Here is a 15,050-nt window from a genome sequence, read left to right as displayed (position 1 = left end):
AAAAAAAAAAAAGCATTTAGAAGCAATCAGCCCTAGGACATGATAGCCCTCAAGACCAGAAGAACAGGATGGTACTCGGCTACCAATGCCAATCACTCAGGAAGGGATCAAATCTGGAGATCCTGAATAGTTGTTGTTGTTGTTGTTATGTGCCGTCGAGTCGGACGCGACTCATAGTGACCCCTTCTTGGGTTTCCGAGGCAATCCTGAATAGAGTGGGAGGAAAAACATGGAACAAAATCCAAAAACTCAGTAACGACCAGAATTACTGGTCAGATGAAATCTGGTGAGACCCCCATACTATGGCCCTGAAATACATTCAGTGCCTGGAATACAACTCACCCCCAGGGGCAGGCTCTCAGCCCAATATTTAACAAGATGTGCACGCAGACCACTCAACGCAGGATGCCGCACCCACACACTCAATAGTAATACATCCCTTAGAGCAATAGACCATGGGACACCAACGGACCAACATTCAAACTGAGGAAATGCAGGACAAACAGGAGTGCATGATTATGAGGGGCACAGGGGGAGGGTTGCAGGGTAGGGAGGGGAAGAGACTGGGTTAGGGTTGGACATGGTGAATGGGGAATGAAACTAAATGTATTCGCGACGTTGAATGTAAAACAAGCTCTTAAAATAAAAAAAAAAGAAAGAAAATTACCACATGCAAAGAAAAAAAAACGCAGAATATAAGAAGAACCTCTGGCATGTGTGTCGTTAAGAGCAGAGACCATGGAGAACATCTGAAAGATGAAACAGAACTCGAGAAACCACCCACCCATGTGCACTTCTCTCATTTTTGCCTGTGCACACCTGGGTGCAAAAAAGAAACGGTGTGCCAGGGAGGGATTGTGAATGAGTCTTTTCTTTTTTCACCATGTTTTTGAGGTTTCTTACTATAGTATCTTAAAAAAAAAAAAAAAAAAAAACTGCAGCTAAGTTGTGGGGCAGAAGTTCAGAGCAGTTTGAGGGGCTACGTAAGGCAGACGGAAGGGAAAACATTTTCCCCATTATCAGTCATTTAAATATTAAGAAAAAATGGACTATGTGCTCACTGAGCAAGTAGATTTTGTTTTGGTATTAAGTGAACTTTGCCACTTGTTCTGTTGGCTTTGAAACATGCTAGTTCTGATTCAGAGATATTTCCTAGTATTGCTTTCTCTCTGACTGTCCTCAACCTTACTTAAGGGTTTTTTATCAAATATTTTGCTCTGTTGTTGAGAACTTTCCTCAGTGAGGTCAGGTGGTTTACTGAAAGAATTACAAAACTCCAATAAAATCTAGCTTAGCGGAATCGTCCTTCTGAAATGTGTGTGTGTGTGCACGCATGTGTGTGTTTTCTGACTCATATGTTCCTTATCCCTAAGGTAAGATTAGACAAGAAGACCTTAGGAGCAGGAGCTGGTGTCTTTTAACATGCTTTCTGCCATACTTCTCCCAGTGGTTTTCCAGAAAAGGGAAAGGCCTGGGGTTTTGTCCATTACGGCTGTGTAAAGGCATTCACTTGCGCCTCCACTGTGTACAATTGGCAGGCTCCGGCAGGGCCAGGGGCCTCCAGCACAGATGCCTGGAAAAAAGACTGTTACACAAATAATAGAATCAAATAAGACAGTGGGAGATTGCTATTCGGCCTGAGCCTGCCTTGGGGTTTTGGCCTCCCCTGCAGTGTTAGCCCCTATCTTATCTTGTGGCCCTAGTTAGCCAGCTCCAGGCCAAGCCCCTTGTGAATTCCCCCATCTCCACTCTTATCAAATGTACAGGATCTCCCACTTTGAGGAGGCTTGTGTGACTCCCAGGGCCCATTCCTTGGTTCTTCCAGTCACTAAGGATGTAGATCATTCCATGGAAGGGCTGGTACTCTCCCTTCATCCAGTCCCTTTGGGGCATTTTGGAAGTACTCAGGGGCCTTAGTGTCCCCAATGTGGGCTGTTGGATCCCTCCTTTTCTCAAGTGTGACGCCTGATGGAATCACAGATGTGGCCTGTCACTCCTACCTCCCACCCTGAAGTCTTGTTTCTCCTTTTCTTTCCAGCCAATGCCATTTTTGGGTGACCCATACTAGGCACTTGGGTTCTAAATTCCTCCACAGTTAGGTTTCTGCTGGGGAGAGGGGATGAGGGCAGGAGGTGGAAAGGTGGAGGGTGAACAAAGTCGATTGCTGCCTTCAGAACTCCAAAACATCAGATTGTTCATGGACAGAGGAAAGGGTGGGTAGTACCACACAGTCCTGGAAAAATCAACAACAGACAATAATAGCAGTCTTGCTTCACACAGCTTCTGCTGCCAGCTGTGCAGAAAGAGCCAGCCTTTGAGCTCCAGCAATGGGCACTTACTAACTTTAGTCCTTTAGAATTTTATCTTTGAATCTCTTTAGCGAAAATGAAGAAAGAAAGGCTGCTTTGGTGCTCTCCAAATTAAGACTCCTCTGACTAGTGTTGTTTGTCTGTTAAGGATTAAGTGAATTAGCACTTTGGGGGTCTCATTAAGGACTTATAGAGCCAGGGTTCTGGGATATGGGTGGGGGGGGGTGGGATTGGGAAGGGGGCCTTGCCAGGCCCCGAGCAGAGCCCCTGGGTGACCAAGCATCTGCCTGTGTCTGCAGGAGACCCTCTGCAGTGTGGAGCCTGGGTCGGGCAGTGCACCCTCTACATCATCATCATGATTTTTGAAAAATCTGTCGTCTTCATTGTCCTCCTGATACTTCAGTGGAAAAAGGTTTGCCCATCTTCCCAGGCTTTAGGTCCTTGAGAAACTAAGCAAGACACCACTTCTTCCCTATCACCCACCCCCACTGCCACTCTTGGAAAATCAAAGTGTTGTTTCTCACTTTTTGTATTTAAAAAAGAAAGAAAGAAAAAACTCTTGAAAACACCCTGGATTTGGTTTGGTATGGCAGCTACTGGCTGGCTTTCAAGAACGTTAGCTTGCCATTGTTTTACTTAGCATCCATCCACTTTATTTATACAAATGGCTGATGTAGATTGTTATTGTTAGCTGCTTTTGAAAGCCTTGGCATATAGTAAACTAATAAGAATGCACAGGCCCTGCCCTGGGATTGTCCTGTATGATGTTAGTCTCCAGGCCTTGTAGCTGTGTCAGGAGGATGTTTTCTACATTCACACACACTTTTCTCTCACAGCTCCCTCGGCCAGTGGTTTAATGGAGATTTTTGGTGTTTTAGTCTGTGATCACCACCGTGATGACAAGCTAAGCCCACAGGTTCCCCGGGCCTCTGCCTTCTGACCCCAGTGCTGTGGAGATATGCCGTCACAGCTCATTCCCAGGGGACGCCTATCTGAAACCAGCCTAAGAGCCTTTGGGAAAGAGCAACTCAGATCTTGGCCTTGTTTTGATTTTATTTGTGGCTGAGTTTTGTTTGGGAGCTTTGGTGGTGTAGTGCCTAAGGCATTTGATTGCTAACCGGAAGGCTGGTGGTTCAAACCCACCAGCCACTCCAGAAAGGAAGTTTTTTTTTTTTTTTTAAGAAAATAAGCAAAGGCTTTTCAGAGCCATTGGCCTTCAGAAGGTGATTGGGGTCCAGATTTCTGTTGGGAAGTGGTCTGGCCTCACTGCTGGTGTGTGTATGGAACACCCACTGACCTCAATCTCTCCCCACCCCCATGATCCCTGAAGTCAGCACTCCCAGCCTGAGGGCTTCAGGTTATACCTCGCCTTCCAGGAGCCATGATGCGACACCACACTGAGGGAGTTGCTGGTAAGACCACTCAAAGTGGTCTCCAAAGTGGGCGTGGTCCTCATTAACTGTCACATCTGTATAGCCTGCTCCCATCAGGGGTCTGGGGAAGTGTCTAAGCTGAGCTCCCTTCTCACGGCCTCATGGTCCTTTCCACTACCATTCCTCCCTCAGGCTCTTTCTCTGTGGTCTTCCTCAACCTCACTGAGTCTGCTTCTCTTTACAGGTGGCCCTACTGAATCCCATTGAAAACCCAGACCTGAAACTGGCCATCGTCATGCTGATCGTCCCCTTCTTTGTCAATGTCAGTGCCCTGTTGCATTTTGTACCCCAGTTTACTCCCTGCTTTCCAGGGCTCCTGTTCAGAGTTCTGAGTCTGACAGAGAAAACTCACGTTGTAGCCCTCAGGTCCTTCTTACAGCTGTCTGTGTGAGCATTTGCCACCCTGCTTCCCCTCTCTACCTGCCCCCCACCACCCCCAGCCTGGAGTGACAGGATTGCCTTCTCGGGAAGCAGACCCCAGTCTAGGGCCCTTGTGTAAGGTGAAGGGTCCCAAGCATGTTGTCTTGTCCTCTCATCCAGGAGTCCTCTGCTGAGGAATCCTACCCTAGTCTAATGACTACTTGTGGATTAAGGTCCTATGAATTCCCCCCAGTCTTGTGTTACTGACTCAGGTCACAGAGAAACTCTCAGGCACAAGGGCTAAAATTAGGAAATAGTAGGAGGAAATGGTGAAAGAACCTGGGGCAAACAGATGATGACAGTGTGGCAGCCACCTCAAGCAGTCCGTGGGGGCCTTGACTAGGTGTGCAGAGAGCTTAGTCCCAGGCCTGCTCTGCCACCTGCTAGGGCAAGGGCAAGATAGGGGTTCCCCATCAAGTACCCTCAACAGAAACCCCTCAGGTGAATTGTTGTGTGCTGTTATGTCAGTTCAGGCTCGTGGCAACCCTATAGGTCAGAGTGGAACTGCCCCAAAGGGTGTCTTGGGCTGTAATCTTTGTGGAAGTGACTGCCACATCTTTCTCCCAGGGCGTGCCTGGTGGGTTTAAGCGTCTGACCTTTCTGTCAACAACCAAGTGCTTAGCCATTGAGCTCCTTTCTCAGGTGAATAGGGCAGGGATTATCTTGTGGGTTCTATGATGAGAAAGCTGAAGCAGAAGAAACAGAGATAAGGAATCCCTTTCTGGGCTTCAGAGAGTTTGAAGGGACTTAGATGAGTTTTTTCTGCCCACATTTGTAGATTTTACAGTCTGGAGTAGGGGCTGGGGCTGCTCTACACTATTTTGCTGAATGGTTTCTCCCAGAGTAACCTGTGCTGCTTCTTCCCACAGGCTTTGATGTTTTGGGTAGTGGACAATTTCCTCATGAGAAAGGGGAAGACGAAAGCTAAACTAGAAGAAAGGGGAGCCAACCAAGACTCGAGGAATGGGAGCAAGGTCCGCTACCGAAGGGCCGCGTCCCATGAGGAGTCTGAGTCTGAGGTAGGGGCCCCTTTGACTCTGGCCAAGGGCTGTGCCATCCTACTGGCTAGTCAGGGTAGTCTCTGGTCTCGTGTTTGTATATGGCTTTTGTCTCAAGTGCTGAGTCACAGTGCCAGCCAGGGGAGGGAAAAGAGGCTGAGCCCACGAGTGGCCCAGGTCACACACAGCTCCCAGCCAGGCCAGGCCTGGCCTCTCAAGCACCCATTCCCACTGTCCCACAGGCCTTCCAAGGGCTGGAAGGCAGAGAACCGGGTGAAAATTGTTTTCTCTCTGATAGTCTTTCAGCTGGTGGAGAATGACCAGAAAGGGAGGAGCTGCCTTGTTCCAGAGAACCTGGCAGGGATCTTAATAGTTGACCTTTAAGCAGTAAGGTGTTTGAATCGCTACCCACCATGAAAAAGCAAGGGGAAATGATGGTTAAGCCAGCTGGAAACTTCTAAAATATAAGTGTAGCAGGACCTCGTGGGAGGAACCTCATCTCCCCTTATTTTCATGTCTCCTGAGTTCAAAGGTTTAGACTACACAGAGACTGGAGGTCATTAAGTAGGAGCAAAGAGGCAAGAAGCTGAATTGCTGGAGGGCCCGCAGCACTCTCCTCCCACCTCTGTGTGCTGGAGGCAAAGCCAGGCTACCTCATGCAAAAGCCTTGTAGAACACAGTAACAGTGCTGGGTGCGGGAGCCCCAGAAACGGCTGGGACTAATTCTTCCTTCAAGAGGCCTTCAGACTGGTGGGTGAGGTGAATACATAAATAGTTCATTGTAACCTTTGGAAGTAAGTGCTGAAGTTGAGACATAAACAAAACACTGACAGGACCCTGAGACAGATGTTTAACTCCTGGGCATCCTGGAGGAAGCTTTGAAAGATGAGTAGGAGAGGGTGAGCTCCTATCCCCTCCATGTGTATCCCTGGAATGTGGTTCAGGGCCTGTCACATTGTAAGAGCTCAGTGAAAATTAGGTGAATAACAAATAGTGTCCCAGGCAACACCATAGCTCATAAGTAATCATGATCATATGGATTAGCATCTGGGTGATAGTGTGACACTCACTGTGGCCAGAGCAGCATGTGTATTAGAGTGTGGGACAGAATGACAAGAAATGAGCTAGATGGGCAAAGGGCTTTGTGACCCAGGCTGAGGACTGGGACGTGTTCTGTAAGTGGTAGAGAGCTAGTGAGAAGCTTTATTCAGGGAGGCAGGAGCAGACTGTGGGCGAGGAACCTACCAAGGCATTGGTCCATGGGAGAGGTAGCAAGGCTGCTTGCCCTGCCCTGAAATAGAAGGGGTTGGTATTCCCCTGCACAGGTGGGCATAAGCCTCCTGAACCTGACCTAGGCTGTCCCATTCTTTCCCTGTTACCGGGAGTTCCAAGAAGCCAGGCAGGAGGTGTGTCAGTCAGCAGTGAGAGCTGCACAGCTCAGTTGTTCCAAGGGCTCAGAAAAGTGAGGCCACTCTGGAATCCCTTTGCCTGTGTGTCCCCCACTAAAACCAAAAAACCAATTCCAACTTATAGCAACCCCTGTTGGGGTTCTGAGGCGGTAAATCTTTATGGAAGTAGATTGCCCAGTCTTCTTTCCGTGGAGTGGCTGGTTTAACGGTCAAATGCCTTAGGCAGTACACCACCAGAGCTCCTTGTGTCCCCCACAGACATTGTCTTTTCCCTTTGAAAGGGCCTTCCAGTTTGCTTTTGGTATATTTGAGGCAGTTGCTGGGACCCAGGACTCTATATGTCCAGATTGGGTTTTCTTGCCAGCATGGCTCAAGCTGCAGATCACCATTAAGTTTGCTCTGTTTGGCATCTGGTTCCAGCTGAAGGTTGGGCAGAGAATTGGGGAACCTTAGCAGAGGAGGAGTGTCTGTCGACCTTGTGCTGGTTTCCAGTCGATAACGAATGCACTGGGAGTAACTGAGTCTGGGTAGTGCCAGCATGCCTTATTCTATAAAGGGAGCCTTCTCAAGGGGCCAGCACCGTGATGTCTGGGACCCAGGGAAGGCAAATAAGGAAGAGGGCTGTGCTGGCAGTGACTCAGGGCCATGCCTCTCTGCTGCCTCAGATCCTGATCTCGGCTGATGACGAGATGGAGGAGTCTGATGTGGACGAGGACCTCCGCAGACTGACACCCCTAAAGCCTGTGAAGAAAAAGAAGCACCGCTTTGGACTGCCTGTATGACACATTCCCATGCTGGGAGTGACAGGGTTGGGGCCCAGCCAGCTGCTGGGCCAACAGATGGTCATTCCGCAGCATCTTCCTCCCTTCTCTCTCTGCCCCCTCCTCTTCTACCTCCACTCCTCTTGCTGTCTCTGCCCACTCTCCCCGCTCCCAGACTACTGTGACTTAACAAGAGGGACGACGAACCAGCATCCGAGGGGGCCGTGGGCAGTCAGAGGTCCCCAGTTCAGTTGCACTACAAACACTGACCAAATATGCAAGCGAGGAGTTATGTTTGTGTGTTGTTGTCCTGAACCATGTTGTAAGGGACCCAGAGCCCCTGTTCTGTGTCTGACCTGGTGGCGTTGTGGAAGAACACATGTGTGCATACGGACGGTGGGCGTGTCCTTCACTACAGCCACGGGGAGTATGAGAACGAGACTCGTTTGGGGATAAGAGTCACTCGTTGACCAAGTTGGAACCGGTGTGCTTTCTTACTCGAGATGGCTTTTGTAACCACTGATTTCTAATGCCGGTTTTATGAGCTGTCACAGTGTTAATGTTTTTTGAGTATGTGTTTATTTCCTACAGAGTACCTATGGGACTAATGGGCAAAGCATAAATTTTTAAGTCTTCCGTATGCTCTTTGACTTTTATATTTTTAAGTTATATTTTCATACTATTGTATTTAAAAAGCTCTTTTTAATCCTCAAAGAAGTGGGTTTGTCTGCCTTCTGTGGGGTATGAACTGGTAGGAGGAGAAAAGTCAGGAGTTTTTTATTTGGAATATCGTTAGATGAGATGAGGCGAGGAAGGAGGATGGCCTTTGACCTGAAAGCCCAGTGGTCCTGTGAGGGTCAAGTGTGAGCAGGGTCAGCTGGTCTTAGGGTAGCTCTGGGTGCCCAGCGTGTGAGGAACCGGAAGGGCTCTGCTCAGGCCCAGGAGCTCTTTGCCATTTCTGCTGTTGAGTTAGAGGTGTTGGTCCTGATAAGTTAAATCTGACCAAGAAAGGCACTAAAGAGGTCTTTTTATCCAGAGAAATTGAGACTGCCAGGCCACTCTCATGTGTCCCCTGCCTCTCTTCAGAGCCTTCAAGTCTGACGTTTAAAATGTCCACTCAGCCTCTCCACCTCCCACTACTGCAGCCTCTGGTCCCAACTCTGGGACCCTCCTCTTATGCTGGCCCGGGCCCATCACCTCAGTGAGTGTCATTAACTTACTGTGTTTAACAGTCTGGAGAACTCCTACCTGACCAAGTGACCCTGCTCCTCACATCCTCCAGAGCTGTGGGGGCCTGGGGTAGACAGAAGTGAGAAAGCTCTCTGAGTCTACGGTGAGGACGAGATTCTTCTAGGCCTCTCTGGGGGTTGCCCCCTCTCCTCAATGTGGGCACAGGCCCCTGTGACGTTAGGAATTGGCTGCATAGCAGTGGGATGGGTACAGGCTTACTGAAGCACTTTTTCCCAGTGTGGAGCCTCGTGCAAGGTGAAGCAGCCCAGGTTTGTCTCAGCCAGGCAGCGCCATGAGAGCTCAGGAGCAAAACTGCACAGCCATTGTGCAAGCTGGGAATGGAACAAGTGTAGGGGAAGACACTCAGAGCCCTCTTAGACATATGTAACAACATGCATTACATGCATGAGGGTCTGAATTGTGGTGTATGGCAAGCTGTTGAACTGGGTACCCTGAGACTGTCCTCTGCTGACCTAATGGTCCCACTTGTCTGCCTGGACATGGACAAGTCTTAGAGTGGTGTTCTTGGCACATGTTACCCCAGAGTCCAGGAGCTGAGAGGAGCCATGACTCTAACAGCAGTGAGAAGTGGTTCTGCTTGTGTGGGCATCTATGCAGCCAGAGAGGAAAGGCCAGGGGCCAGTGGCACATGAGATTGGAATCCAGCTCAGGGCTTTTATTGCTTCCCCTTTCACTTCTCTCTGCATCATCCCCCACCCCCAGTCCTATTGCTGTGTCAGTGGATCTTTCTCTGCTGGTTCTCTAGTGAGGAAGAATGGCTGGAGCCAGGCCATCGTGAGTTGCATTGGGGAAGACCAGGGCTGACTTGGGTCCTGGTAAGGCAGTCAGTCACTCATGGCATCACTGCTCCTCCCAACTTCTCCCTCCTGTTTCATTTTATCTGAACAGGCTGTGTGCACAGCTGTTTCTTCTTCCACCTTCCTACAACTCAGAATCAGAGCTTCATTTTCAGTCTTGAGCTCCTGATGTTTCCAAACCAGAAGAGGGAGAGGTGAGAGAGAAAGAGCCATAATCTGTGAAAAGTAGAAACTCAAGGCTCACCCCAGCTCCACTAAGCAGTGAGTATAGGGGACAGAGAAGTAACGAGTAAGTGGTGTGTTTTCCCTGTATCCTGATTTTCAATAAGGGCTTTAGTCTCTGAGCTGCAGGTGTGTAGCTGGCTAACTAGGAGATAGATGTCTCCTAGGGTGTGTGATCACAGAGGGCCTTGGTATGTGGACTTGGACAGTTTGGCTTCATGGTTTTGGCCTTACCCTTACCCCAAGTGTACAGGTACATGCATACACACACCACACACACACACACACACAGAGTAACTAGGGGCTTTTCTGTGGTGCACTGCCCCAAGAAAAAATGGATGTGAGGCCCGTGGCCAGAACTTCCTCCAAGCTGCCCTCCCTCACTGGGGTGTGTTTTCTCATCACCTGCTCCGAGGTGCCTTAGGAGGTGCAGTTCTTCACCTGACCGGATAGCCAGATACAGGCATCTCCATGTTTGAGGAACAGTAGGACATCACCTGGATATAGTGCACTGTCAATCTGATTTGTTCAAATTTGGGCCTTGGCCAAGGCCCCCATGATGAAAACTGCAAGCCAAGGTCATGAACAAGTTTCTCAATATCAAACGAAAATCACCAAATGCATGGAACTGTTACATCTAATGGAGGGGACCGCTGTTACTGTCGATGGAACTTTGACAATAGCAACAAGGGACATCCATGAAAGCCCAGGTGACGGTGGCTTCTTCGTCCCCTAGACCTGAAGATGTGCAAATTGTAGGTCTGTGACCAGTTTGGCCTCTGGGTACACTGGTGGCTGCCTGCCTCAAGCTGTAACTTGTGCCCCTGCTGACATTCTGCCACAGGGAGTCATGGTTAATGTTGACCTATCATGCCTCTTTCTTCAGGGAGAACATACAAAGGCTCCGATCCAAGCTATAATTTTCTTTAGGCAGTGGGAGTCTGCCAACCATAGCCCAGGGTCCCCTTCTGCCCTGTCCTTGGCCAGCAGCCTACCCTTAGCCCCTGGGCTATGGTGTACTGGCCTTTGTGCAGCCAGGCTGACAAGGGTGGTTCTGGGGACTGCCCATGGGCTAGAGCAGCCACCCTGGAGGGTGCAGGCAGCCTTTGAGAAGAAGTCTCTTATGCTTCCAGCTAGAAACAGGAAGCATTCTCTTTTATACTAATACCGGCCGCTCCGAGGGGTTTGCTTTCGGCGAGGGACTTTCAGGCTGTCTTGGAATCAGCACCTTGAGCTCCCAGGTAGGTTGGTTTGATTGGTTGGTTTGAATTTGATTTTTCTTTTTATGAAATTTGTTACAAGTTTGCTATGTGAACAAAGCCCTGGCCCACTTCTGGCTGCCCTCCCAGTGCTGGTGTTTAATCGGTGATGTTAAGATTCACAAAAACAAATTTTTGAAATGAAAGGGAAGATGGTGTAGTTACGTTGTAAAATGGTTTACAATAAAATTTGACACCTTATTACCTACAGATTTTTTAAAAAAAAAAAACAAAACAAAACAACTCTTTTGTGGTTGTATGTTCTTTGGAGTTGAAATAGCTGTATGAGGTTAGAAAAGGCCCCAGTAAATTAGAAGTTTCTCCTCAGACAACGGAGAGAGACAGAGCCTTAAGTAGCGTCGTGTCCAAAGTGGGAACCAAGATGAGAGAAAAAAAACAAACCAACCAGTGCCATTTCTACTTCCTTGCTAATAAAAGTAGAGACTCCTCTCCCACCGGAGGAATGGCTGGCTTGGGGAGTTGGGTATAAGGATTGGACATCCCACATCCCTGTTCCTGAAGCCACTGGGCAGGAAGGCAGGTGTCCCCCCCCATACAGTCCAGCTGTGAGGGCAGCCTTAAAGTGTCAAGTACCACCTATGAAGGCACCCTTTGGCCCAGCAGTCATCCCAGCCTCTCCCCCATCCTGTCCTTGGCATAAGGGCTTCACAAGACCTAGCCTGCCCTCAGCTGCATTCTTGGCCTCTGGTCAGAGCCCCAGGGCTTATGCCGGGCTGTCCATGGGCATTCCTCATGTCAGCAATTGTCTCAGATTGAGCCTGGCTGGCAGTCCTCCTATTGGCCTCCTGGGGGCCAGGCCCAGACGGGGCATTAGGTGGGTTTTGAAGTATGATAGCAGTGGAGTGGCATTTAGGATAACCAAATGTCAGTACCCGCTTGGTTTCCATCTGCTTGGAGACTTCAAGGATAAAAATAATCTCCATCACAAATGTGAAAGGAGGCTCAGTATGTCTGAGCTATTAGGGAAGGCCCTGATCTCCTGCCCACATCCACTCTCACACCCTTCTGGGTCTTAGGGTCCAACTGTGGGTGTCAGGGTGGGGGGCTCCTTCCTTGTGAACATGTGGCCATTGGGTGTCTCTCTGAGGAGAGCTAAGTGACCTTTCAGGGGAGCCCTTAGCCTGCCCTTCACTACACTGACTGCTCAATACCTGAGATGGGCTGTTAGCTCCTATTGGCTTCATTCTCCTCATCCTCTTTCAGCAGCTTAAACTGTCCTGCAGGCCAGCCGTCTGTCGTGACCTCAGCTCGGCCAGGCGCATGCCACTCCCACCTTTATCTCACTAGTGCCTTCCACAATAAAGCAGTTTCTTCCCCTGCCCTTCCTGGGCCCCTGCCTTGCATTATCCCTTTGCTAAACTTATACACAGAGCCCAACAGAGGATCAGAGCATCAGCAGAAACACAGATGGAGCAGCTCCCAGGTGTCCCTTGGCCTCAGTTTCTACACCTGTGGACCCGTAGTAACCCTGTCCTCCAGTGAGCACTCCCTGACCAAGCACTTCGGTGTCCAACACAGGAAGTTTCTGCCCTGTTACTGTGTAGGGATGGAACATCTCTTCCCCCTGGGACTGAGGGGAAGGGGTGGAGGAAAAGAAATACAAGCTCAAACCCATCCAATCTGGCCCAGGGCCCTCCCTTTCCCCAGATACCCACACAAGGGGGTGGACTCCTGTCCACGGACAACAGCTCAGACCGTCATGCACATTCCAGGACTCACTTTGTAAACACTCATACCGAGGTGCTGCCCGCCCCAGCCCCTCCTACCTACAAATAGAGCAGCTGTTGCTGAGGGCACGGGGTCTCCCCAGCTGTCTGCTGTCGTCAGCTGCAGCCCCCCAGGCGACAGTGCTCAGTAAGCCCTCATCATCTCCAAGAATAAACTCTGAAGCCAGTGACTGTTGTGGCCCTGAATCATAAGGAACACAGCAACAGAAGCCTGGCAGAAAAGGGGGAGTGACTTCTTGGGACAGGCGAGCTGACTATATAAGCCCGGAAGGCTGGGCTCTGTGTAGATTGCTCCCACCAGCTGCCACCTGCCAGAGAGGTGCCTTTGGAGACCCGGCTCTTGCACAGTACCCACCATGTCCCAGGTAAGAGAGTCTAACACAGGCTGTGTCAGGGCCAAGGTGGGTGAGGGTGGAGAGCTGGCCACTGTCATCTCTGGCAGCTGTGTCTTGAGCGGAGCTCCAGGCATAAACAGGAGCCTCTCCAGGCTTACTCTGATGAATTCTTGTTGTGTTTGGTGGTGTCCCATGGTTTGCCAGGAGGGTGGGGGAAAATGTGTCTAGCCCCTACACATCTCTATGTGCATGTCTCTGTATGTGTGAGGGCATCGCTTGTATGTCGGTGTACAGCATTATATACATTTGTAGCTATGCACTGTGCATATGTGTGTGTGTGTGTGTGTGTGTGTGCGGGTACATCTGGGTCTCTATTTGTAAATGTGTACACTGTGCCTGGGTCTCTCCCCAGAAGGGTGGGTCTCTGCTGAGGTATCCTTTGTTGCTCAGGCTGAGAGACTAGGGAATCCTGCACCTGCCCCAGGGCTTAGGAAGGAATAAGGCCTCAGGCTGGTGGGCACCTGAGGTCAGGGCATGGGGGAGCCACTGAGTCAGGATTCCCCAGCACTAGATGGACAGATGGACCAACCTGCAAGGGGATTGTTGTCCTTTGCTGCCTGTTCCACGGATGGGTGCTGGCTTTGGACTGTAACTTCATAGGCATCTGGTTCCCCTTCCTCATTCCCCTCCAAGAACACAGGATAAATGCTGGTGCCTTTTTTGGTGGGCGGCAAAGGACACAGATTCCTAAGGGACTTCTTGCCACCCTGTCAGCAGTTCGTAGAACACACCAAATTCCTGGCACCAGAAAGTCAATCCTTCCCTTTTCCTTGTGCTCAGCCCTGAGCTTGGCCAGGTAGACAGACCAGTATGAGGGCAGCAGCCACTCACTGCCCATAGGCGCGAGAGCAGGTGTACAAGTCAAGACGAGGACAGGGAGACTTGACGAGAGGGAGAGGGCTTATAGTCAGAGAAGGTTTCCCAGAAAAGGAATGGAGCATTGAGCTGCCTCATGTTCAGTGACCAGGGAAGAGGTGTCCCAAGACTAAGGCCCTAAGACGGGAAAGAGGTCTCAGCCTGGAGGCCTCAGTTGTAAGTTGAGGTCCGGGCTCTCTAAGGCTGGTACTCCGGGAGCACCTATCAAGAAGAAGCGCCCCCCAGTGAAGGAGGAGGACCTGAAGGGGGCCCGAGGGAACCTGACCAAGAACCAGGAGATCAAGTCCAAGACCTACCAGGTCATGCGGGAATGTGGTGAGTGTCTTCCACGTGGGGGCAGGAGGCATGGGTGTGTGTCGATGGTGGGGCCAGGGGTCCTGTCGGGAGTCCAGAGCTCCTGGGCTCAGGAAGGGGGCCTCCCACAAAAGGCCCCTTCTCTCCTGGGAAGTCAGGCCAGAAAGGCCCTAACTCTCTCTCCTCCCATAGAGCAAGCTGGCTGCACTGCTCCATCGGTGTTCAGCGGTGCCCGGACAGGCACTGAGACTGTCTTTGAGAAGCCCAAAGCTGGACCCGCCAAGAGCGTCTTTGGCTGAGAAGTACACACCATTCCCCATGCCATCCTGAACACTTAGACACGGAAGCCTGGTCCAAGAACTTTTTTTATGCCAGAACACACCCTCCTTGCCTGCTATCTCTGGAACTACCACCCGCTTCTACCACCCAACCCTTCAACTGTGTGCACAGCATGGTGGAAACACTAGCAAAGAGGATACCTTAATCTATGTGGAATCAAACTGACAGCAGCACCTCAAAGGACAGATAGGAAGCTTAGGGATGGTGATTTTTATGTTAATGGGGGAGGAACAATTCAAAAAAGGTGAGAATGGTCACACAATTCAAAGAATGTAATCAGTGTCACTGAATTGTACATGTGGAAACCGTTGAGTTGGGGTACATTTTGCTGTGTATATTCTCAACAACCACAAAATAAAATAAAAAGGATGTCCAAGTGGAGGGTGTTGGTGGATCAGCTGTTGCCGTTTTGGTGGGCAAGGCAGGGGGAGGGCAGGGCAGGGTGGGTGTGTGGGAGTACATCTCTACCCTTCCCAGGCTTTGGGGATTCAGAGGATAAGTGCTGCTTTGGCCACTGCCATAGGATAAAGAGCCCTGGA

At 50.2% G+C, this 15,050-nt stretch overlaps 1 protein-coding gene across 1 annotated transcript in view; it reads left to right on the top strand.

Moving 5' to 3' along the window:
- Positions 1 to 14,471, top strand: part of LOC103206579 (store-operated calcium entry regulator STIMATE) — a 144,213-nt gene extending 129,742 nt beyond the window's left edge. The window contains exons 5-10 of the mRNA XM_007952077.2: positions 2,609 to 2,721; positions 3,927 to 4,004; positions 5,032 to 5,181; positions 7,235 to 7,345; positions 14,061 to 14,193; positions 14,365 to 14,471. Coding sequence (XP_007950268.2) covers positions 2,609 to 2,721; positions 3,927 to 4,004; positions 5,032 to 5,181; positions 7,235 to 7,345; positions 14,061 to 14,193; positions 14,365 to 14,471 — 692 coding nt within the window. The remainder of the gene's footprint in view (positions 1 to 2,608; positions 2,722 to 3,926; positions 4,005 to 5,031; positions 5,182 to 7,234; positions 7,346 to 14,060; positions 14,194 to 14,364) is intronic.
- The last annotated feature ends 579 nt before the right edge of the window (positions 14,472 to 15,050 follow it).

Source organism: Orycteropus afer, unplaced genomic scaffold (genome assembly GCF_000298275.1).
Source record: "Orycteropus afer afer isolate SDZICR_OR568_19922 unplaced genomic scaffold, OryAfe1.0 scaffold00323, whole genome shotgun sequence".
Taxonomy (NCBI): domain Eukaryota; kingdom Metazoa; phylum Chordata; class Mammalia; order Tubulidentata; family Orycteropodidae; genus Orycteropus; species Orycteropus afer.
Note: the sequence above shows the minus strand (reverse complement) of the source record. Positions and strands in the feature narration are given on the sequence as shown.